Source organism: Typopeltis vanoorti, chromosome 25 (assembly GCF_054136105.1).
Source record: "Typopeltis vanoorti isolate ZY-2024b chromosome 25, IOZ_Tvanoo_1.0, whole genome shotgun sequence".
NCBI classification, from domain to species: Eukaryota; Metazoa; Arthropoda; class Arachnida; order Uropygi; family Thelyphonidae; genus Typopeltis; species Typopeltis vanoorti.
In genome coordinates, this window is record NC_143573.1 from 53,206,921 (window position 1) to 53,232,422 (window position 25,502).

Genomic DNA, 25,502 nt, shown 5'->3' on the forward strand with positions numbered 1-25,502 from the left:
TCCCGTGATGAGTCTACTGACTCTATGGAGATACCTATAATAATAATAAATAATAATAATAATAATAATCTATGTGGATGATGATGAGGCCAAATGAACTCTTTCGGCCTCGTGAGGCCAAAAGAGCATTTGGTAACACTTGTTGTGATTTGGTTTTCAGGTCTTCTTTTATTTTGTCTATCCATCTAATTCTGGACCATTCATTGAATCTTTTATCTTTCATCATTGCATAGAGCACTTTATTTGGTAACCTTTCTGTTTCCGTTCTGGTCACATGGCCAAACCATATCAGTCTTCTTTCTTGGATTTTGACTATATTGTTGTTATTTCTTGTTTTAGTGGTTTCCTTATGCATCTTCATTTCTTAGTCTACCCAGCAAAGATACTCTAAGTAATCTTCTTAGCCAACCCATTTCAGTACTTAAGAATTTTTTTATCTTTGGCTCTTTTCAGATTCTTTTCATAGAGAAGTATTGGGAGGACCATTGTCTCATAGATTCTTACTTTCATTACTTGAATGTCGCTTGACTTCCATAATTTATTTAGTCATCCAAAAGTTTGGGATGCTTGACTGATACATCTGTTTATATCTTTTGTAATTTCATCATTGTACTCAATTACTACTCCGAAGTAGGTGAAGTTTTCTACCTGCTCTAGATTCTTACTATCAATTTCAACTTCCAGATTGTATCATTTTTGTTTCATCTATATTTAGGTTTAATCCAAATTTTATACATTCTTCCTTTATTTTATCAGAAATTCATTGTAGATCTTCCATGCTTGCTAATAATACAATGTCGTCTGCAAATTTTAAATTTGTTATATTTTTTCCATATATTTTGATTCCAGAGTCTTCTCTGTTTAAGGCCTTACTGGTTGCTGCTTCCAGTATAAGATTTAACAGTCCAGTGGCAGATTGCATCCCTGTGTGGAACCAATTGGTTAAGATGTACTCCACTCCTACTGCACATTCAGATTTTTCATATAGATTCTTTATCATTCTTATAGTTTTGTTGGGGATTCCAAATTCTTTCATGGTTTCCCATAGTTCTCTTCTACAGATTGAATCAAAGGGGCCTGACAAAAGTCCATGAAATTTATATAGTAACTTTGGTTATACTCTAGCATCTTTTCTATTAAGTGTCTTAAGATGAATAATTGGTCAGTTGTGCTTCATCCTGGTCTGAAACCTGCTTGTTCTTCTCCTAATGCTAGTTCTATATATGGCTTAATTTGTTTTTGAAGTATTTTAGTAAAAACCTCACTTGGAATACTCAGGTGGCTAATGAACCTATAATTATGAGCATTTTGTTTTGTCTCCTTTATCGTATAATAGGAGTTATGACTGATTTGGTCCAACCAGCAGGTATTGCTTCATTTTTTGTAGATCCTTTCAAATAATGTTTTTAATGGTTCCAAAGGCTGTTCCTTTCCTGCTTAAGAATTCTGCATGTATTTGATCAATACCAGGTGCTTTCCCTAGTTTTAAGTTTATCCATGATGTGCACTATTATTTCTTTGGTAAAGAGATTTGTTTCCTCTTCCATTTCAGTGGCTGGAACTTAAGAGCTGTTTTTATTATACACTCTTGAGAGTTGTTTTTATTATATAAATCTTTAAAGTTCTGGCCATTCTTTTTTGTTTTACTTTCAATTAATTACCCCTCTTTGTTTTTGATCATTATCATTTTTGTTGTCTGTGTCTTACTAATTTGATCTATTTGTTTATGTAATCCATGGAGGTTATTTTCTTTTGATAGCTTCTCGCCATTTTGCATTTTTCTTCTAACCAGTTATTTTTGTTTCTTTTAACTAATTTTCTAATTTCTCTGGTTAATCTATTATGTTCATCTCTGGTATGGTTCTGTTTTAATTGCATACTTGATTGCTTAGTCTCTTTACTTCATTCGAGATCCAATCCTTTTTACTTTCTCTTTCTGTGTAACCTGTTGTATTTTCTGCGAATTTTAATAGTATAGGTATCCCTGGATTAGCACGGTTAATTAATCCCTCAATGTTACCGCATATATCAAAATCATGTTAATCAAATCTAATAATCAGTGGTAAAATTTACAATTCATTCATGATCGATTACTGATTAACAAAGAGGGGTAATTAATTGAAAGTAAAACAAAAAATAATACAAGCATATACAGCAGATACAAGCATAAGCTACCTTATGGGCAACTGGTAGTAAAGGTGGAGTAAGCTCAAGATCACTTTCCTTAGTATTTTCCATAATGTAAAGCACATCTCCTAGAGGAGATGTATGATAAATAAGCTTTTGGCTCTATATTTCAGTAATACATGATGGTTTATTTATTTTCAGTTACAATCTAGAAATTATTGAACAAAGAATAAAAAGAAACAACAACTAAACCATACTATACTGACATCGGAGGTCGCGGTATCTCTCAGATACAATTTATTGTCAAATATCACAAACCTTTACATGACACGTGTTAAACCGAACTGACAGCAAAAAACAGTGTGGAATATCACTCGTAACATATGAATGCACAGCTACTCATGACCTCCATGCTATACACTGAATTGTGTAAGAATATGTATATTAAACATTTTGCATGTATCTGTCAGATCAGCTGCGAGCTCCGCAGAGTTAAAGGTGCGTTAATCAAAACTCTTGGCGTGTATATCAAGGGACTGCCGCAATTAATTTCACCCCTTCAATCAAATCCCGCGTTAAGCAAGGGATACTTGTATTTCCATTAATTTGCACCAATGTTCGTTGATGTTTATATTCTGTTTTGGTAGTTCCTTCAGGTTTTTATCTAGTTCTAGTTGATATTTTCTAAGAATATTATTGTCTTGTAGTTTATCTACATTCAGTCTCCTTTTGACTCTAAAAGTGCTTTCAGATTTTTACTATATTCTTAGGTTTGCTAATACTAGTTTGTGATCTGATTCACAGTCTGCAGCAAAAGATCTGCAGACTGTGAATGCATGATTTCCATCTTTGGTTTACAATAATATAGTCAATCATATTCTTGGTTTGTCTATCTGGTGATATCTGTGTCCATTTTCTTTGGGGGTTTTGGTTGTTCAATGAGAATGTTGGTTATTGTTAGTCTATTATTTGAGATGAAGTTTAGCAGTCTTTTGCCACATTCATTACTTTCTCCATACCCAAACTGTTTAATTACTCTTGGCCAGGTATCCTAGTCTTTGCCTACTTTTGCATTTAAGTTCCTCATTGCAATTATTATTATTATTATTATTATTATTATTATTATCCAAGACACCATGGAGTCAGAGACTCATCTAGGAGGTCACACTCAAATTCTCTACAGACACCACACTCTCAGGCAAGGCATTCCAATTATTCACAACTCTGCTTGAAAAAAACCTGCTTCTCACTCCCTACTTACACCCTCTTTATACGGTTTCCAAGGATGACCTCTGGTTCTCACCTGATCTCCCACTGTTTTCTGTAGAACCTCTCCAACATTGATCCTATAACAACCCCTTATTAACTAGTAGGTCTCTATCATATCTCTTCTCTTCCTCCTATCCACCAGACTCTGCAAACTGCATCTTCACAATCTTTCCTCATATTCGATTTCCAGAGGTTAGAAACTACCTTAGTCAGTTGCCTCTGGATCCTTTCCAACATCTCTTCGTCCTTCTGAAAACCAGGTGACCAATTCTGGGCACAGTAGTCCATGTGTGGCCTAATCAAAGCCTTATACAATGGAACAAGAATCTCCTTACTTCTACAAGTCAGTGTCCTCTGCATCATTCCCAGAAGCCTTTGTGTTGTCTTCACAGTTTTGGCAATGTGTCCCTTAAATTTCAGATCCTTATCCACTATCACCCCAAGATCTCTTATTTTCTCCACCTCCAACAATATATCCTCATCAAGCATAAATTCTACATCCCATCTTTGTTTCCCAAATTTTAAAACTTTATATTTTGCAACATTGAACTCACATCTCCGTTCCATTTCCAATCACTCAATTTATTCAAGTCTTCTTGTAAGGCCACATCTTCTCTACTCTTCATGGTTCATCCCTACTTTGCATCATCTGCAAACAACTGAATATCTTCATCCAAATCTTCACCAATATCATTAATATACAAGTTAAACAGCAATAGCCCTAAAACAGACCCTTGAGGCACACCACTAGTAAATTTCCTTTTCCTGGATATCGCTCCCTCATACACAACTTGTTGATACCTATCAGATAGCCAGTCTCCAATCCAATGCACCAATCTAATATCTAACCCCATCCGTTCTAGTTTGACTATCAACTTGTCATGCAGTAATCTATCAAAAGCCTTTACAAAATCCAAGTATATTATTGAGTATCCTTCTCCTCTGTCCAAGGAAGGAGTCCCCTTACTGTAATAAGTAAGTAGATTACTAAAACATGACCTCACTTTAGCAAATCCATGCTGTCCATCAAATATAATAACATTGTTGTGAACCCAATTCTGGATCCTAGTCCTCACAAGCTTCTCCAACAATTTAACCACAACACCTGACACACAGATAGGCCCATAGTTTGATGCTTGAGTTCTATCACCTCCCTTATGAAGCGACACAATCTTGCTCTCCTTCCACTCCTATTAGGAGGTCTTGACTTGATATCTCCTGTACTCTTTTTTTGCAGATCTCTATAGAACTTCTCAATGTCTTCTTCTGATGATGTTGAAGTTGGTGAGTATACTTGAGTAATAGTCAGTGATCCAATTGATGTTTTAAATCTTTCTTTGATTATCCTAGGTGAGATAGGATTGTAATACAATAAGAGAGTTTTGAGCCTTTGGTTTTAGTGTAAGTGCTACTCTCTCTCTCTATTTCTTAGGGAGTAGCACTTATACTCCCTGCCTGAAGTTAAAATTTTGTACCGTCCATGGTGAAATTCTTCTTTTCCGGTCCATCTAGTTTTGCAGAGTCCAATCACTTCCTGTCTGTATTTGTCTAATTCATGCAATAAGATTTTTGATGCTCCTTCCTGGTGAAGGGTTCTTACATTACCTATGCTTGTTATGTTTTCCTGTCTACAGTGATGTTTCGTTACAACAATAACATTTTTGCCTTCACTATCTTGGTTCTGTAATAGTGGGCGTTACCTTTGTTTGACCTGGCAACAGTCGAGCCAGTATACATCTTTAGGTTGGTTTGAGTTCATTCGGTTTCAGTGGTTAAGCTTCATGAAGTCTGAACCACCAATCCTTGACCTGAATTCAGCCACTCCTAACATGGAGTATAGATGCTGTTTGCAGCTGATTTGCTGAGTACAGTTGCTGCTTGAGGTCACCATATCTGGCTACTCTCACTTAGTTTAGCCTGTGGGTCGACACAATTTACCAGGGTGTGGCTACTACCGGTTTATAGTAGCTTCTTGGAGCCATAAGTGAGAGATGGGTGTCCAGTGAGAACCAGTCTATTTGAATTACAATTGTGTATGACTGTCCAAGCAGAGAGATGGTACCGCTTCTTCTTATAATACCTTCTTCTTCTAGACTGCATGCATGACCTCTTCATGCATCCTTTTAACACTAACCTAATTTAATCTCCTGATCCTTGGAATACTTTCAAACACTGCATCGTTCTAATAATTTTTGAATAGAAACAAGAAGCATAGATCAATGTTGCTTGCCCCTATTCCTCATTCTGTGATGTAACTTCAACTGGTCACTTTTAGCTTTTCATAATCACCAGCCTTATACTTCCACATGTATCCTTTTCTCACAGAAGTCCTGACATAGTTAGTCACTATCCAGGCAATCACTTTGTGGTCACTCTCACCAACTGGAGGAAGATTTGATCATCTCCAACTGGAAAATGTCAAATTCAAGACCTTTGATTCTTTGTCTGCTTCTGTTACATACTACCTAAGGTAGTTTTCTCTCAGAAACGCGAGAAATTCATTTTCTATCCTCAGATACTATATCTTTATTCCAGTCTATATTAACACAATGAAAATCATCTGTAATGATTACTCTTTTCTTATTTGCTATTAATCTTTATACATTTCCTTCTCACTGCCTCTACATTACCAGGTCTATAGTAACATTCTGTTCACTTCAAAACTATTGTCTTTGTTTTCCCCTTTCATCTTACCTAAGATTTGCATGACTCATCTGAACTATCATCACCTCTCTCTCTCTCTCTCTCTCTCTCACCCTTTTATCTTCATAAAAAACTTCATGTCTCTCCATCTCTATTCCTATCAGGTCACATTCCTCATCCAATCACGTCTCACTTATTTGAACAAGTTTTGGGCAAATGAACTGGATCAGTGCAACAATTTCATTCCTCTTATTTCAAATACTACTACTGCTACTACATTGTTAAACAATCATCATATCTCATTTCTTGTTCTGTAACAGCAATTTCCAGCATACCATTTCTCAGGTGCGACCCTTTCATTTCTTTTCCTGACAATTCCTCTTCCTCAATGAGTCTTTGGACTCCCTGGAGGTGTCAAATAATAATAATAATAATAATAATTCCTGTCTTTCACTACTGATCCCACAACCCTTTCCCAAACCATATATGATTCCTGAATCCCAGACCATCCCAATCCTTTCTTTTCTGTTCACACATTCACTTTTGCATCCTGCATTGACACTTCTCATGTAGTGTCTCCCTATCCCCTCTGATACTTCCATTTCTTTATCTGTCTTATGTTCCTGCTCTTTCATTCCCTTCACTTGCACTACTCACCTCTCCATTCAGTTTCTTCCATCCTACTTTTCAACTCATCCACATCACCTCTTACTTTCTCAGATCTTCTGTTTTCTGCATTCGTTACTCTTCCTGTACTTTGATGAAGAATTAAGCAGTAAAGAATATTACAAATACACCAGTGAAGAATTAATTGTTATAGTCTAATATGGATTAAGATAATTGGTTTCAGTGTTTTTTGCTAGCTTGAAGTATTTTTTAAAACATTTTTTCCTTGAAAGGCTAACAGTAGTAAAAAAAAAAAAAAAAAAAAAAAACAGACTAAGAATGTATACTATTTTATCAAGACCAATATTATTATATGGCAGTAAAGCATAGAAAGAAATAAGAAAAAAAATCATTGCGCAGCAGAAATTAAATATATGAGAAGAACAGAAAAGAGAAATGAAGACATACAGAAAGAATTAAATCAAACACCAGTAATAGAAATGATAGAAAATACACAACCAAATGGAAAGAACATCTGTTCCCATCTTTCCCAGAGAATACCCAGAAAGATGACCAAATCAGAAGGGTTGAAGAAACCGAGGCACACCAATGAAACAATGGGCTGACACCAGAATAGGCCACCTGGCCAAGATGTGAAAGGAGGAGAGAGAGAAGAAGAAGAATACTAATTGAAATATAAAAATTTTAGTGTGATATCAATTATTGAATAAAAACCCAATTAGCATTGTTGAAATATTTGTATGGAATAAACAGGACTTGCCCTCTGTAAGTGATGAGTCTGTGATGCCAAGTATAATCATGTTGATTTGAAATATGCAAAGTAAAACTCTGAATTACTGTGCCCATATTGCTTTATAAAATACAAATTTTTTACAAAATTATACAAAATTATCTTTTCAGCACAATTGTGAAGCATTCTACTTTATAATGCTCATTCTGATAATTAATGCAAACAGCATTTGTTTAGGTAAATTGACCAATTGTTTGAAATGTAGAAGAAATATTTGTATGGAACAGTGAATTTATAATAATAGTCTTATAAACAAACAAATAAAGTGCCCATCAGCTATTAATATAAGTGATTAATAAAGTGATTAATATTAATATAAATAATTAATAAAATTTTCTCAGATAATGAGAAATATTTTGAATCTATCATGGTTACATAAAAGATCTAGCTACTTAGTGGAAGTTGTTTCCCTTTTAATTTGAAGAGAACAAGAAATTTTGAAGTACTTTTTTAATCATGAACAGTTTCCTTGTTGAAGCATATTTTAACAACTACAACAACATATAAATGTTTGTGATCTCTATGTTGATCAGATACATATTCAAAACCTCTTTCAGATTCATTTCATTCTGATAAAAATAGATGAAGTGCCAGCATATTTCAAAGGCAAATACCAAATCTCTCAGTAAGATGGTGTAACAGATAAAAATATCGGAAACTGAATATCACTTAAAGGAAAAGGTAACCTATGTAACAGATCTGTCATTTGAACAAAATATATGCCTTAGAAACTTTAAATAAGCTGTAATCATTCCAATATGCCAGTGACATAACTACAATTCTGAACCTATCTGTAGCAAGCTTTCATGATTCTCCTCCTTCCAAGAAAATCCTTCATTAGGGCCCATGAGTACTTAAGTACTTTCCTCAAGCTTCTGAGACCCCTTTCCCCTCCTGAACCATATGCAGTTTGGTAGTTGTGTCATTGCAACATATATATCTGGAAAAGAGAAATATATTTAAATGATAAGTTTCTGTGTGTTATCCATTTTTCAGTAATTATTCGAGAACAGCATATTAAAAATATTAGAAAATATTAATATTTTAAAATTTTAAATTTTTCTCAGTGGACTTTTTTTTTCTTTTTTTTTGTCAGAACCAATTAATTTTCAAGAATCCAAAATATACTGCTGGTCAGACTACCTACATTTTTTCCCCCCATTTAAATGAAAAAAAAAAATAATGTAAGCATATCAGGACTTTTATTTTTAAGTTAGGCATCTGATATTCTACAACAGATTTTATCAGGATTTTTTGACTATTACTAATTGTAAATTACTATCATTATGATCATTTTCATTCCTAATCAGTATAGCTGGAGTAGTCATAAAGATATTAGAGAGGATGTTGATTTTGCTTTGGACAGGGGAATGGATATATTCATTACATTTGAATTTTTCTGATTTTTAATTTTTCCAAGGCATTTGACAAGCAGCTACTCCATTATATAAGCACACAGTGTGAGTATGCAAAATAGGCATGCAATACAGATACAAAAATGGCTGACTAATAGGTATATCAGGAAGTGGTCTGTGAAGAAGCTGAGTTATGGATAGTGACCAGTGGTGTACCACAAGATTCTGTATTTGCCATATGCTGTTCAACTTATATATTAATTATATTGATAATAGTGTAGTAATATCAGTTTCTTGCTGATAATGCAAAGTTAGTAAGGAATATAGGCATGAATCTTTGCAGCAAATATCTATAATTGGAAAATGATAATGACAATTCAGTGTTGCCAGGTTGTGCATTTCAGACTCAGGACATTACATTATAAGAAGAGTATATTTAATATATTAGTGGGAGTTTGTTTCAAGTAATCAATGAAGCCAGAGACCTGGTATTATGGTTAAGTCATCATACTACTAAGATGGTTAAGTGGAGTATAAGTCAGTTATTCTTCTACTTGACAAGGCTTTGATAAAATCACATCTGGAATATTGTATGGTGACCTGGTTACTGCAGAGTCTTGTGAAGCCCCTAGAAGAGCTGTTGTTATCATTATTTTTGGAATTATGGTTGAAATAACTAGGCTATGAGTAGACGGTGTTATGTTTGTTTTGTGGGATCAAAAACATGGAAAACCCTGTCACCGCTCTATGAGACTAGCTAACTCACCCCAATTGAAAAGTGCTCATAAAGGTTCTTCATGTTTCTAGAAAGGATTTGAACCCTGAATTTGGGTGCAAATCCTGTCTAGAATGTGAATGCAATCACACCACTTGTCTAAGTTAGAGTCTATTTAAATCTTCCTGAAAGGAGTTAATATTAGCATATGTATGAAATTAAGAATATTATTTCTTATCTAGTATATATACTGTCTAACTTGAGGGGAAAACTTACAATAATAAACAGTTCCGTTTAAGTAACAGTCCTTGATGATTCTTTATACAAATGCCAGGAATATCTGAAATGAAGGAGATGAATTGTTGGCACTGATAGCCCCCACCTATCAAAAGATTATTGGAATCACTAAGGCATGGTTGAAGGAAGATGATATACTGACAGGAATAGAGGTAGCAGAGTATAGCATTTTTCAGCAGGATTGGAAGAGCAAATGCGGTTGTGAGCACTGCTTATGATAAGTGATGAGTTTTGTGCTCTGAGTGGAACATTTAGATGACAATGGCACTAATGGTTTTAAGAGCATATGATGTGAGATGGAAGTGGGCAGGACAGGATATTTAGTGAGGATGTTGGGCATTTGACTGCCCAACATCCCATTTGACCCCTTCACTGCTATGGATGATTTAACTACAGCAGTATAACCTGAGAACAGGAATCTGCATGTAGTAGTAATAGAATGGAATTTCTGGAATTCTTGAGGGACAAATGTCTTATTCCTCATGTAGTAGAAGGACCATGAGGTTCAAGAGTTTTGGATTTGGTATTAGCATCATAAGATGTGATTATAACTGAGATGACATCTCTGCACCTGGTTGTATAGAGTGACCATGTGATCATATAAAGTGACAAGAGTGGTTGATGAAAGAAAGACACATTCTGCCATTTTTTTAAAATTTTACAAAGGCATTTAACAGGGTGCCACATGATAAGCTGGTATTTAAGCACATGGATTTGGATGTCAGATTAGTGAATTGGATTGGAGGATTTGCTGTCCAATAGGTATCAGAGAGTTGTGTATGAGGGAGTGGGGATCCACAGGGCAGGGCTGAGTACTGGTACCTGTGTTGTTTATCCTTTATATCAATGACATTGTCAGTGGATTGTAGGAGGGGGGGGGGATATTCAGTTGTTTGCAGATGATGTAAAGCTGAGAATGGTTATTATTATTATTATTATTACGGGCGACTTCAGGGAGTCCTTAGACTCATCGAGGGAGGCCCTAAACATCATGTCCACACAACTATACAACATTTGCACAGTATCTATCATACCTTGCCTTGAACTCACTCACCGTCATAGCACTCACAACAGACTCTGGCAGCTTATTCCACTCATTTACCACTCTAATAGTAAACAACCCAGCTCTAACACCCCTGCTAACCACACTCTTGCCCAGCTTCCATAGGTATTCCCTAGTTCTCCCACCACCAGTCCTGATCTCAAAAATATCCTCTGAATTAATCCTATAGAAATCCTTTAGCAATTTGAATGTCTCAATCATATCTCCCTTTTCCTCCTATCAACAAATTTCTGCAACCCACAAATCTTCAACCTGTTCTCATATGGTTCATTCCATAGACCTGCTATCATCTTAGTCACTCGCCTCTGGATCCTCTCCACCTCGTCCCCATCAAGAAGGAACCTAGGTGACCAAATCTGGGCACAGTAGTCGAAATGAGGTCTTATCAAGGCTCGGTACAGAGGTACAATAACTTGCTTGTCTCTGCTTGTCAAGGTATTTTTCAACAACCAAGTGAGTTGATGAGCTGATTTAGCTACTTTTGCAATGTGCCCCCTAAACTTCATCTCCCTATCCACCAACACTCCCAAGTCCCTGGCCTCATCAATCTCCTGGAGTACAGTTCCACCAATGTGGTATACTGCTGCTAATCTTTTCATCCCAAAATGCATAACCTTACATTTTGTCACATTAAATTGACATCCATTCTATCTTTGCACAGAACTCCAATCTATACAAGTATTCCTGCAAGATTTTGACATCTTCTGCATTCACTATCGCTCTACCCAACTTTGCATCATCAGTGAACAAATGAACTGTTCCTCTTAGATCCTTCCCTATATCGTTAATGAACAAATTAAACAGCAGTGGTCCAAGAACAGAGCCCTGTGGCACACCACTAGTCACAGGCCGTCTTTTGGACTCTACTCCTGAATAAACTACTCTCTGATATCTCTCCATCAACCACCCACCTATCCATCTCACCAACCCTATATCCATTCCCATATGTTATAGTTTACGGATTAGAATTCCATGTGGTATCCTGTCAGACGCCTTTGCCAGGTCCAGCTGTATCACTGTAAACCCATTACCCTTATCCAGTTCAGCCGTCACCTTGTTATAAAACTTGAGCAAGTTACTGAGGCATGATCTACCCTTCACAAAGAAATGCTGTCCCCCGTACAGTATCTCATTTTCATCAATCCATTCCTGTATTTTTCCCTTGACTACTTTCTCCAAGACGCCTCCGTAGTGCAATTGGAAGAACGACGGTACATTGTGCCCTTCGATTGGAATAGGCCTAAGTTTGATTCTCGTCGTGACGGGAGGAATCTTTATCTGGTCGATTTCAATCGAAGGTGAGTTAGCCGATCTCATACGGAGGTAGCAGGGTTTTTTCTCCCAGAAACTCGGGTTTTTCATCCTGCATACATACAAATCGGCCTTTCAGAACACACGCAATTTACAGACAAAAATTACTAGTTGTGGTGGTGTTGGAGGTGGGCGGTAGATGGCGTTGATGGAGATGATTCGTAGTAGAGGTTAGGTGTAGAGACAGTTGCAGGTGTCCTCCCACGATGAGTCTTCGGACTCCTTGGAGGTATCAGGAATAATAATAATAAAGACCTTGACAATGACTCCTGATATGCTGATTGGTCGGTAATTTGCAACAGTAGTCTTGGATCCTCCTTTATGCAGTGGAACTATTTTCCCCTCTTTCCACACCTTCGGGACTAAACCAGACCTGAGACTCAGATTGAACAACATGGTCAAGGGCACTGATAATTCTATTAGTAATAGTGCAGATGCAGTAGCCGTTCAAGAAGATTTGAATAAAATAGACAGATGGGCAAATGAAGGGGAATATCAATGTAATTCAACTAAATGTAAAGTCTTGAAGTTTGGGATACATCAATGAGAGGCTGCATATTCTGTTGGAGGAACTCTAACAGAAGAAAGTGGAGGGAGGCAAGGGTTTGGTGGCGATAATTGATAGAGACCTCAAATTCAGGGAACATATTGCAAAGGTGGTGAAGGCAGCCTAGAGGATTGCTGGAATACTGAGAAGGATGCTGACAAGCAAAGATAAAAGAGTTGTCATTCAATTGTATAAAGCCTTGATCAGACTACATCTGCACTACTGTGCCCAAATTTTCTCCCCTGGGATTTGAAGACAATAAATTAACTGTAGAAAGAGCACAGAGGCAGATAACAAAGATGATCTCAGGACTGTACAATGTTAGTTATGAGGATAGACTAAGGGAACGTAGACTGCAAAGTTTGGCAGGTAGAAGAAGGAGAGGTATATTGTTGGCTGAAATGTGTGAGGAGAGTGGAGTACAGTTTGTTAATGTGTGGAATGAGTTTCAAGGATGAAGTAAACTGCATGGGAGCAATGGAGTGCATTTGAGTGGTTATGGTGTGAGTCGCTTGGAGAGACTGCTGTTGGAAGGTGCTGAGTAGAGAGAATGAATCCGATCAAGTGGGTAGTGATGTGAAAGAGCAGCAGAGTATGATAGGAGAGATTGAAGAGGTAGTTATGAATGAGGAAGTGAGTGGCATGAGTATGGGAAATGAGAGAATTGGTGTGCAAGATGAACAGGGAAACAAGGAGGCTCAGGGTGGACAGGGGTATACAGCGTTGAAAAGGCGGATGCTCCAAGAGGATGTGAGAGCATGTATAGACAGAAAAGGAATGGAATGACCTGAGATCAAGAGGAAACAGTTGAATTGAAGAGGGTTCTAAAATGAAGAAGCAGAAAGTGAAATTGCCCCAGTCGAGCATGGAGAGATCACATTGAATGAGTAGTATCAGTGGAACTACCTGTAGATCCAAGAATGAGCTGCTGTGTTTGTATACAAATGCTAGAAGTGTAAGAAACAAGGCAGATGAAATGATTGCACTAATTGAATCTGTTCACCTAAAGATTGTTGTAATAAGTGAGACATGGTTAGATGAGGACGACATCCTGACAGGAATAGAGATGGAAGGGTATGATGTGTTTCGTGAGGATAGAATTGGTAAAAAGGGAGGGGAGTGCTATTGATGATAGAGAAAGAGTTATATTCATACAAAGTAGAGATGCAAGAGGGAAATAGTGCCAGTGGCTTTCAGCAGTATGGTGTGAGATAGACGTGAATAGAATGAAATACTTGGTACGATGTTGTTATCGACCTGGTAATGTGGATGGTAGTGACTATGAATTGTATAATCAAATTAGCGAAGTAAACAAGAAAAGGGTGATCATTATTGGCAATTAAAATTGCCAATAATGATCACCCTTTTCTTGTTTCTGGGATGATGAAATAGCAACTGGAAGTAAAGAAAATGAGTTTCTTGAGTTTCTGAGGGACAACTACCTCAGACAGTATGTAACAGAGAGAACACAAGGATTGAGTTGAGGGTCTTAGATTTGATCATCTCATCAGAGGTATTATCTTTTATGTAATTATAAATGAGGTCTCCAATCACGCTCTAATTGGTGAGAGTGACCATGAAGTGATTACCCGGGTGGTTGCCAGCAGTATGATGACCTCTGTAAAAAAAAAAGGGTATATGTGAAACCACAATAGTAGTATTTATGAAGAGCTCAGGAGACAGCTGGCGGGTGTAGCATGGAATGAGGAGGTAGCTGGAAAAGAGATCAGTGCAGCTTGGGGGATTTTCAAAGACTATCTAGTAGATGCAATGTCTAAATGTATTCCAAGGGTGAGAAGGTTAAATAAGGTAGGTGTGAAATGGATGAATAGAGAGATTAAGCATGCAGTACAGAGAAAAAGGGCATTATGGAGGCAGCATAAGAGAAGTGGAAATAACCAATTCCATGAGGACTACAAACACCAGGTAAGGCAGGTGACTTGGTATGGAACAGCTTTAGGTATGCTGTTCATACCTAAAGTGAGGTATGAACAGCAGTTAGCTAATGAAGCCAAAAAAAAATCCTAGGGAGTTCTTTCAATATGTAGTCAGCAAAAGAAGGAATGATTATGGAAGGATGACATTGATTGGGGAAAATGGTATAAAGACAGCTGTTGCAGAAGGTGTGGTGGAGATACTTAATGAGCAGTTCATAAAGATTTTTCAATCTTGTGAATGCGACTTCATAGAGAGATTGAGTGCAGTTGATGATGGGGAAGAGAGACTGACTGTAAGTGAGCAAGAGATGTATGGGGAGTTGAGCAAACTTGATGTAAATAAGGCCATGAGACTTCATAATATATCACCACGTATTTTTTAAGGGAAGTGCCAGGAAGTTGGTTGGCCTTGACATATTTTTTTAATAAGAGTCTTGTACTGGGTCAAGATCCTAAGGAATGGAAGGAGGGCAAGATTTTGGCACTTCATAAAGGAGGTGATAGAACTCAAGCATCAAACTATAGGCCTATCTGTGTGTCAAGTGTTCTGGTATTGTTGGATTAGCTTGTGAGAACTAGGATCCAGAATTGGGTTGAAAACAATGGTATTATCTTTGATGGACAGCATGGATTTGCTAAAGGGAGGTCATGTTTTAGTAATCTACTTACTTATTACAATAAGGTGACTGTTCCATGAACAGAGAAGAAGGATGCACAGTAATATACTTAGATTTTGCAAAGGCTTTTGATAGATTACCTCATAATAAGTTGATAATCAAACTAGAGCAGATGGGGTTGGATATTAGATTGGTGCATTGAATTGGAGACTGGCTATCTGATAGGTATCAATAAATTGTGTATGGGGGAGCGATATCCAGGAAAAGAAAATTTACTAGTGGTGTGCATCAAGGGTCTGTTTTTGGGCTATTGCTGTTTAACTTGTATATTAATGATATTGGTGAAGATTTGGATGGAGGCATTCAGTTGTTTGCAGATGATGCAAAGTTGGGATGAAACGTATAGAAGATGTTGTGGGATTACAAGAAGACTTGAATAAATTGAGTGATTGGGCACGGGAATGGGGATGTGAGTTCAATGTTGCAAAATGTAACGTTTTAAAATTTGGAAAACAAAATGGGATGCAGAATTTATGCGTTGAGGATATATTGTTGGAGGTGGAAGAAATAAGAGATCTTCGGGTGATACTGGATAAGGATTTGAAATTTAGGCGGCACATAGCCAAAATTGTGAAGACAACACAAAGGCTTCTGAGAATGATGTGGAGGACACTGACTTGTAGAAGTAGGGAGGTTCTTGTTCCATTGTATAAGGCTTTGATTAGGCCACACATTGGCTATTGTGTCCAGATTTTGTCACCTGGTTTTCAGAAGGACGAAGAGATGTTGGAAAGGGTCCAGAGGCAACTGACTAAGGTAGTTTCTAATCTCTGGAAATCGAATATGAGGAAAGATTGAGAAGATGCAGTTTGCAGAGTCTGGTGGACAGGAGGAAGAGGGGAGATATGATAGAGACCTACAAGTTAGTAAGGGGTTTTTATTGGATCAATGCTGGAGAGGTTCTACAGAAAATAGTGGGAGATCAGAGGAGAACTAGAAGTCATCCCTGGAATCTGTATAAAGAGAGTGTGAGTAGGGGAGTGAGAAGCAGGTTTTTTTCATGCTGAGTTGTGAATGATTGGAATGCCTTGCCTGAGAGTGTGGTGTCTGTAGAGAATTTGAATGTGTTTAAAGCATGGTATGATGAGCTGTGTGTATGATAAAAGGACCTCCTAGATGAGTCTTTGACTCAATGGGGTCTTGGGTATTGATAATAATAATAATAATATGATTGAAAGATTTAAAGTGTTGAGAGGTAGTTACTGGTTTGACACTGGGGAGTTTTTTCATTTGGTGGAACAAGGGGGAAGTAGCAAGGACAATGGACATTCCCTGGAAGTTGCAAAAGGAAATCATGAGGAAGAGGGTGAGGAGTGGTTTCTTTGCATTTCTTTGCCCGATAGAGTGATGAGAACAGTGAATAAGTTCATGGAGTGGTACGATAGACTTTGTGTTTTCTACGGTGGCCTCCTGCAATGGGTCTTGTAAATCCATTGAGTTCCTGAATCATAATAATAATAATGTTAATCTCACCTATGAAAGGTTGTAAATCTATATCACATTAACATGAATACCCTGGATGAGCCAGGTATTGAAATAATCCAAACTTTGCTCTAGAAACCAAATGCAGAAACTTTTTTAAAGCCATTTCAAGCTTGCAATGAAATGATATTTAACTATAAATTATGGTTTTGTTTTTATCTTTTACTCAGGCATGAACAAACAAAGAAGCAGATGACTTCATATCATATTCCCCTGTTATCCCATATTGTATAGCATGGATCTGGGTGGTGACTTATCTGAGTCACTACGTAGATCAGTTTGGACCTTCTTGAAGTCTCATCAAAGGGAGCTAGGCTTGTGGAGAGATGCTGGGAGGAAAATCAACGCAAAAAGTCGCATTTTTCAATTAGCATGGTAATTGTCTCTTACTAGGCAATGAAATTCATACATCACACATTCACAAACGTCCATGTTTATGGTAAGACCAACCAACCATGCTGGCTAAAATCTGCTGGATATCAAAGAGATGCTATAGGATACCTATTTTGGCTAGTATTTAGCCTGTATATCAGTGATATTGGAAATGGAAGGAGATACTTAGTCTTTTGCAGATTATGCAAATTTGTGGAGAGTTATGAATGATAAAGTTTAAGCTTATATAAATGTGCGTCAGTGGGATTTGAAGAGACTGTCAATGGTTGGAAAAGTAATGAAATTATAATTCAGTGTATTTAAATGCAAAATCTTACATTTCAGAATTCAGAAATGCAGGGCACAATGTTATGTTGATATGTCTGTATAAGTAAGGAGGAGCAAATGATCTTGGAATGATAGTTGATTTGGAACTGAAGTTCAGCTAATGTATCACAAAAGTGGAAAACAGGTAGACAGTGAACTGCTTCAGTCTTAAGAAGATACTTTAAAACAGACATAGAAGTTGTACTTACATTGTATAAGCTGTTGACCAAACCACACCTGGACAATTGCACACATATTTGGACAACTGGATTTTCACAAAAAGAAACCTTGGAAAAAATTCTGAGACAGTCAACTGAGGCTTTGGAAAGTCAGCTGTTATAGATATGAGGACATGTTGAGACTTTATTAACATTACTTTATTACTCATTATTAATGAATAACATTATTACTCATTAACAGCACTTGATCAATGAAAGACAGGGGAGGCGATATATATATTATTGGAAAAAACTTATCTCAATGATACTGTTGCAGTTTTCCAAAGGGTGGAAAAAAAGAAAGGAGCAGGATATGGACAATGGGCCATCAGTGGAAACTACTTAAGAGTGCAGGTGAGAAAAGGACTGAGGATAAGTTTTTTGCCTAAGAAGTAATACAATGGATTGCACTGTTAGAGAATGAGTTTCAAGTGTGATGCAGTAAGTAATCAATTAAGTCGATCTACTAAAGTGAGTTTTTGATTCCTTAATGTAATAGTATGTGTAGTAATAATAATTCTCCCAATCATCCATGAGTTTTATCAAGGAACTTAAGGACTTTATTTTGTTCAAATTAGTGCATGACATACATTGTGAATTACTCAGTTCTCTGTGCAATGCATAATTTTATAAGAATAATTAAATTATTTTAGATGCTTTTGTATATTCAAAATTAATCCAAAGTAATATAGATGAGATAGTAACAAAATACATGAATTGTTTACTATATGCAGGATAATTTTCATTTCAGATGTTATAAAAAAAGAATATGTGAAAAGGTGGTGGTAAGAATTCATTTTGGCCTGAAGTATAGTATGAGACGTAGAAGACTGAGTGTGGCAGCATTTGTAGCAGCATGCTGCATTCCTGTTTTACTGTTGTTATATTTAGCATCTTCTGATGAAGGTAAATATTCATCATCATTATTATTATTATTATTATTATTATTATTATTATTATTATTATTATTATTATTACGGGCGACTCCAGGGAGTCCTCAGACTCATTGAGAGAGGCCCTACACATCATATCCACTCAACTATTCGACATTCTCATGGTATCAATCATACCTTGCCTTGAACTCGTTCACTGTCATAGCACCCAAAACAGACTCTGGCATCTTATTCCACTCATTTACCACTCTAAAAGTAAAGAACCCAGCTCTAACACCCTTGCTAACCACACTCCTGCCCAGCTTCCATAGATGTCCCATAGTTCTCCCACCACCAGTCCTGATCTCAAAAATATCCTCTGAATTAATCATATAGAGACCCTTCAACAATTTGAATGTCTCAATCATATCTCCCCTTTTCCGCCTATCAACCAATTTCTGCAACCCACAAATCCTCTACCTGTTCTCATAAGGTTCATTCCATAGACCTGCTATCATCTTGGTCACTCGCCTCTGGATCCTCTCCACCTCCTCCCCAGCAAGAAGAAACCTAGGTGACCAAATTTGGGCAGAGTAGTCGAGATGAGATCTTATCAAGGCTCGGTACAGAGGAACAATAACTTGTTTGTCTCTGCTCATCAAAGGATTTTTCAGCAACCAAGTGATTTGATGAGCTGATTTAGGCACTTTTGCAATGTTCCTCCTAAACTTCATCTCCCTATCCACCAACACTCCCAAGTCCCTGGCCTCATCAATCTCTTGGAGTACAGTTCAACCAATGTGGTATACTGCTGCTAATCTTTTCACCCCAAAATGCATAACGTTACATTTTGTCACATTAAATTGACATCCATTCTCCTTTGCACAGAACTCCAATCTATCCAAATCATCCTGCAAGATTTTGACATCTTCTGCATTCACTATTACTCTACCCAACTTTGCATCATCAGCGAACAAATGAACCGTTCCTCTTAGATCCTTCCCTATATCATTAATGAACAAATTAAACAGCAGTGGTCCAAGAACAGAACTCTGCAGCACACCACTAGTCACAGGCTGTCTTTTGGACTCTACACATGAATAAACTACTCTCTGATATCTCTCCATCAACTGCCCACCCATCCATCTCACCAACCCTTTATCCGTTCCCATATGTTGCAGTTTACGGATTAGAATTCCATGTGGTATCCTGTCAAAGGCCTTAGCCAGGTCCAGCAGTATCACTGTAAATCCATTACCCTTATCCAGTTCAGCTGTCACTGTCTTATAAAAGTTGAGCAATTTACTGATTCATGACCTACCCCTCACAAAGCCATGCTGTCCCCCATACAGTATCTCATTTTCATCAATCCATTCCTGTATTTTTCCCTTGACTACTTTCTCCAAGACCTTGACAATGACTCCTGATATGCTGATCGGTCGGTAATTTGCAACAGTAGTCTTGGATCCTCCTTTATGCAGTGGAACTATTTTCCATTCTTTCCACACCTTCAGGACTAAACCAGACCAAAGACTCAGATTAAACAACATGGTCAAGGGCACTGATAATTCTTTAGCCACTTCACGTCAGACCCTTGCTGTTATACCATCCAATCCCACAGATGTATTCACATTAAGGTTCTATAATAGACTATTCACCTCCACTTCATTCATCACAATTCCTGTATAAACTAATGGTTCCTTCATTCTTTCAATGTCATCACCTGGATGATATACTCTTGCAAAGTGCTCACTGAGTAATTCCACTATATCGACTAATTCAGTGACCTCCTTACTATCAGCATTCCTTAAAATTATTATTATTATTATTATTATTATTATTATTATTCAGGCCTCCAAGGAGTCAAAAGACTCATCGAGGGAGGTCCTTCCTAAGACATAAAGTCTGTCAAGACTCATCAAGGGGAGGTCCCCCCCCCCTGAGAAACACAAAGTCTATCATACCACTCTTTAAACTCACTGACTGTTCTCACTCCCACCACTCCATCAGGCAATGCATTCCATGGCTCAACCACCCTCCACACAAAGAAACCACTCCTTACCCTCTTGCTCACAGTTTCCTTTCGTAACTTCCAGGGATGGCCTCTTGTCATCACTCCTTCCCGCTGATCAACCAAGCGAAAGAGCTCCCCATTGTCAACCCTGTAACCACCTCTCAACAGTTTAAAAGTCTCAATCATATCACCTCTCCTTCTTCTTCTATCCACCAAACTCTGCAGTCCACATTCCCTCAGCCAATCCTCATAACAATCCTTGTACAGTCCTGAAAACATCTTTGTCATCCGTCTTTGTATCCTTTCCACAGTTAATTTATCCCCTTCAAATCCTGGGGACCAAATCTGAGAACAATAGTTCAAGTGTGGTCTGATCAGAGACTTATACAACGGAATGATAACCCTCTTATCTCTGCAGGTCAGTGTCCTTCTCATAATTGCAGCAATCCTCTTTGTTACCTTCACCACCTTTGCAATATGTCCCCTAAACTTCAGGTTTCTATCAATCATCAACCCCAGATCTCTTGTCTCCCCTACTTCCTCCAGTATAACTCATCCCATAGAGTATGCAGCATCCCATCGATGTTTCCCAAACCTCAAGACCTTACATTTTGCTGCATTAAACTGACATCCCCATTCATTTGCCCATCTATCTAGCTTATTCAAATCCTCTTGCAGGGCTACCACATCTGCACTATTACTAATAATCCTTCCCAGCTTCGCATCATCCGCAAACAACTGAATATCCCCCTGCAATCCACTGGCTATGTCATTGATATAAAGGTTAAACAATATAGGTCCTAGTACTGAGCCCTGTGGGACCCCACTTGTAACCCTCTGCCTCCTGGAAACTGCTTCACCATACACAACTCTCTGATACCTATCAGTCAGCCAATCCTGAATCCAGTTGACCAATCTGACATCCAGACCCATGTGCTGCAACTTAAATATCAGCTTATCATGTGGCACCCTGTCAAATGCCTTCGCCAAGTCTAAGAAAATTGCAGTATATGCCTTTCCCTCATCTAATGTTCTTGTAACTTTATTATAAAAGGCTAGCATATTGCTAAAACAAGAGCGTCCTTTCACAAATCCATGTTGATTCTCACAGATAACATTACCCTTATCTGCCCAATGCTGTATTCGGTCCCTGACTACTTTCTCCAAGATCTTAACAACTACTGATGACATTCAGTAGTTGTTAAGAAATCATTCTGACGTGTACAGTTTTTTTTTTGCTTGCAGCATATATAAAGAACTGTTTGGGATTCTCTTTAGCTTGCATAGCTGGTTTCCTTTCATAATCTGCTTTTGCTTTTCTAACCGTACTCGTTACCCTTCTGCCCTGCGCTTCATACCGTTCATGTGCCTGCAGGTCACCTTTCTCTTTAAATTCCCTCCACAGTTGTTTCTTTTTTGCAGCTCAAGTTTAATGGTGTTATTCATCCATTTAACCCCTACTTGTTTTACTATTCAGACCCTAGGTATACAATCAGCCATAACCTCCTGTAAATGCTCCATGACCACTTTCCATGCTCTATCGACATCCAGCCCTTGCAGTTTTACATGCCATGGCACTGAACCAAGCAATCTCCTAAGCTTGTCATACTTGCCAGCATGGTAATTCCACATATACCCTGTCTTAATCGAAAATTCCACACCTTTAGCCACCTCCCAGGTCAACCTTTTGATCACTCTCGCCAATAGGTGGCAACATGGTCATATTTATTACAGTCAAATTCTCAGATGCTATTACCAGGTCAAGCACTCTCAAACCCATAGTATTTTCTATTACATGCTGTCTCAGATAGTTATCCCTTAATAACTGAGTAAAATCCAGTTCCTTCCTCACATGTGTCCTCTCCTCCTTCCAATCAATGTTAGCATAGTTGAAATCCCCCATAATAATTACCCTCCTTCCACTCATTTCATCAATTTGTTTATGCATACTATCTCCACCATCTATTCTATCACCTGGTCTATAGCAGCACCCAACTGTATATTTTGTTCTGCTAGTCACAATCTCACACCAAATAGCCTCAAATGAGCTCTTTTCACTATCCTGCAACTTACTTCAATTTTCCTTGACTGCAATTCATCAGCTATCATCAATAACACTCCTCCCCTCATTTTATTCTCTCTGTCCCTCCTAAACAATCTATAACTTACACATTCTATCCCACTAACTATATCCTCTTCCATCAGACATGTTTCACTAATGCCAATAACCTGTGGCCAGGAAGAGCCAACCAAGGCCAAAAATTCTTCCTTCTTGTTCTTAATACTCCTGGCATTAGTATACATGAAATGCAGAGGTCCCTTTGTCCTACCCCTATCTTGATGCATTATTCTAACTATTCCATTCCGATTACTTGTCTCTAGTACTGTTTCGGGTACATTATATACATTCTTACACCCAACTGTCTCACTTATATCCGCATATCCCCCCCCCCCCCTTCTTGGTAGTTCTAGTTTTCCTGGTTCTGCACATCCATTTTCACTTCATTCAGCAACACTTTTTCCAGTCTCCGCACACAAATCCATTCAAATGCAGGCCATCCATCTTGTAGAAATTCTTTCGCCCATCAAACTCGTTCCATTTTCCACAAATTCCACACCACAATATCTGCATAACTGGCGCATAGAGTCATTTGCGATTATGGCCCTCCTAAACTCCTCTTTGTCATACCGCGGCAACAGACTCACCATCCTAACTCTGTCACTCTTTTCTTTCACTACCTTTAACACTACTTTCAAGTCCTAAGTAGTATTAGTAGTAGTAGTAGTAGTAGTATTTTCTCAGCCATATCCATGCAGTCAAAGATTCATCAGGGTGGCCAGTACAGTAACTGTTATTCACATAATACGAGTCATACTTCTCGAACTCATTCACAGACAATGCATTCACAACTGCCTCTGGCAACTTACTCTATCCAATCACTGTTCTCTAAGCAAAAATTTAGTTCCCACCCCCTTGCTAACTCTTCCACAATTTCTAGAGATGATTCTTAGTTTACTCCCTTCCTGCTATGCAACGAAAAAAAGACTTCTGTTTCAGTTCTACAAACCACCAGCATACCTGCTCTCCAACTCTCCAAACAGCAGGTTGTGGGTTCGAATCCCACTGTGGTCATGGATGTTTTTGATTGTCTTAGGTGGTAGATGAATTTCATCTCCTGGTGTGAGACCACTGCCCCACTTATTGGAAGCCAGAAGTGGCTTGAAGAAGTTCCATGTTTGGTCTCTAGAGCAGGTTTCCTGACAATGTAAAAATAAATAAAAAGAATTACAAAACAAACAAATAAATAACATTGATAAAAATGGGAAAAAAATAAAATCCTTAGTCCATCCAGAGTACAAATGTATTATAGGTTTACCAATAAATCCTTGGTTCTCTCCCTTCTATACAACAAAAAAAAACTTTTCATTATTGGTAAAGTTGAATTATTGGTGAACCCAAAGTGGGAACCACATTAAAAAAAAAAAAGTATTAACAGTATTCACAACCTAGAGCCCTTCAGTCTATTGTCGTAGGGAACATTCCTAAAATCTGTCACAAATAATAATAATCTGACAGTGAACTAGCTTTTCTGTCTACAAATGCCAGGAGCATTAGGAAGAAAGGGAATGAGTTTGTGGCATTGATTGAATCAGTCTTTCTGAAGATGTTAGTATCAACGAAATTTAGTTAACTGAGTAGGATGTTCAGACAGAAATAAAAAAACTGAAGGCTAATATTTTGGCAAGATAGAAAGATAAACAGGTGGTGGAATATTACTCAGTAAGAGATTAATTTTATCCTCTCAGGTAGTGAAATTCCATATAACCAGAGGGAAAATGACACTGTCTCATTAGAATAGAAGTTTATTATTATTATTATTTACAGGCACTTCCATGGAGTCCAAAGAGTCATCGCTGGAGACCCACTCTATCCACACAATCTATCATACTGTTCCTTGCTCATTAACAGACAAAACACTCACAACTGACTCTTGCAACCAATTCCACTTATTCACAACTCTCCGAGCAAAAAATCTAGTCCTCACAACCCTAATAACCACACCTTTATTCAACTTCCAGGGATGGCCCCTTGTTCTGGTCCCTCTAGCCAAGTGCTGAAACATTTCCTCTGCATCTATCCTATAAATACTTAAATGTTTCTATCATATCCCCCTCTTTTTCTTTTATCACCTAACTTTTGGAATCACACACCTTCAATCTACCCTCATTGGGAACATTCCACAGGCCACTCACCATGTCGGTCACTCATCTCAAACCTCTCCACCGCTTCCTCATCCCCCACAAAACTAGGGGACTAGATGTGAGCATAATAGTCAGATGTGGGCATATCAAGGCCTTATAAAGAGGAATAACAACTTCCTTATACTTGATCTCTACTTGATAACGTGATCTTCAATAGCCAAGTAATCTTATAGACTACCTTAGCAATACGTCCTCTAAACTTTCACTCTCTGTTTACCACCACACTTAAATCTCTAGCTTCATCTATTTCCTGGAGTGCAGTGCCATCAACATGATACACGCTTTGTAATCTATTTATTCCGAAATGCATAACTTTACATTTCTCAATATTAAATGTTGAGAAATGTAAATAAGCCATTAAATAGCCAGCCTGGTTGGCCGAGTGGTTAGCGTATCCACTCTCCAGCTAAAAGGCTGTGGTTTCGAATCCTGTCATGGGCATGGATGTTTGTGATTGTCTGTGAAAATACTAGTCATGATGGTGGCCAGTAGATGGCGTTGGTGTAGTTGCAGTTCATTAGTTGGTGGATTGATTAGCAGAGATAGAGCTGTAGAGTAGGTGCCCTCCCTCGATGAGTCTTTGGACTCCCTGAAGG

At 37.8% G+C, this 25,502-nt stretch overlaps 1 protein-coding gene across 10 annotated transcripts in view; it reads left to right on the forward strand.

Annotated features, from left to right (window-relative positions):
• LOC150092750 (xylosyl- and glucuronyltransferase LARGE1-like) overlaps positions 1-25,502 on the forward strand; it is a 676,688-nt gene that overhangs the window by 292,377 nt on the left and 358,809 nt on the right. For all 10 annotated transcript variants that reach the window (XM_090414755.1, XM_090414753.1, XM_090414752.1 and 7 more), the window contains 2 exons: positions 8,014-8,137; positions 18,509-18,663. In XM_090414755.1, coding sequence (XP_090270881.1) covers positions 18,573-18,663 — 91 coding nt within the window. In that variant the 5' untranslated portion in view covers positions 8,014-8,137; positions 18,509-18,572. The remainder of the gene's footprint in view (positions 1-8,013; positions 8,138-18,508; positions 18,664-25,502) is intronic.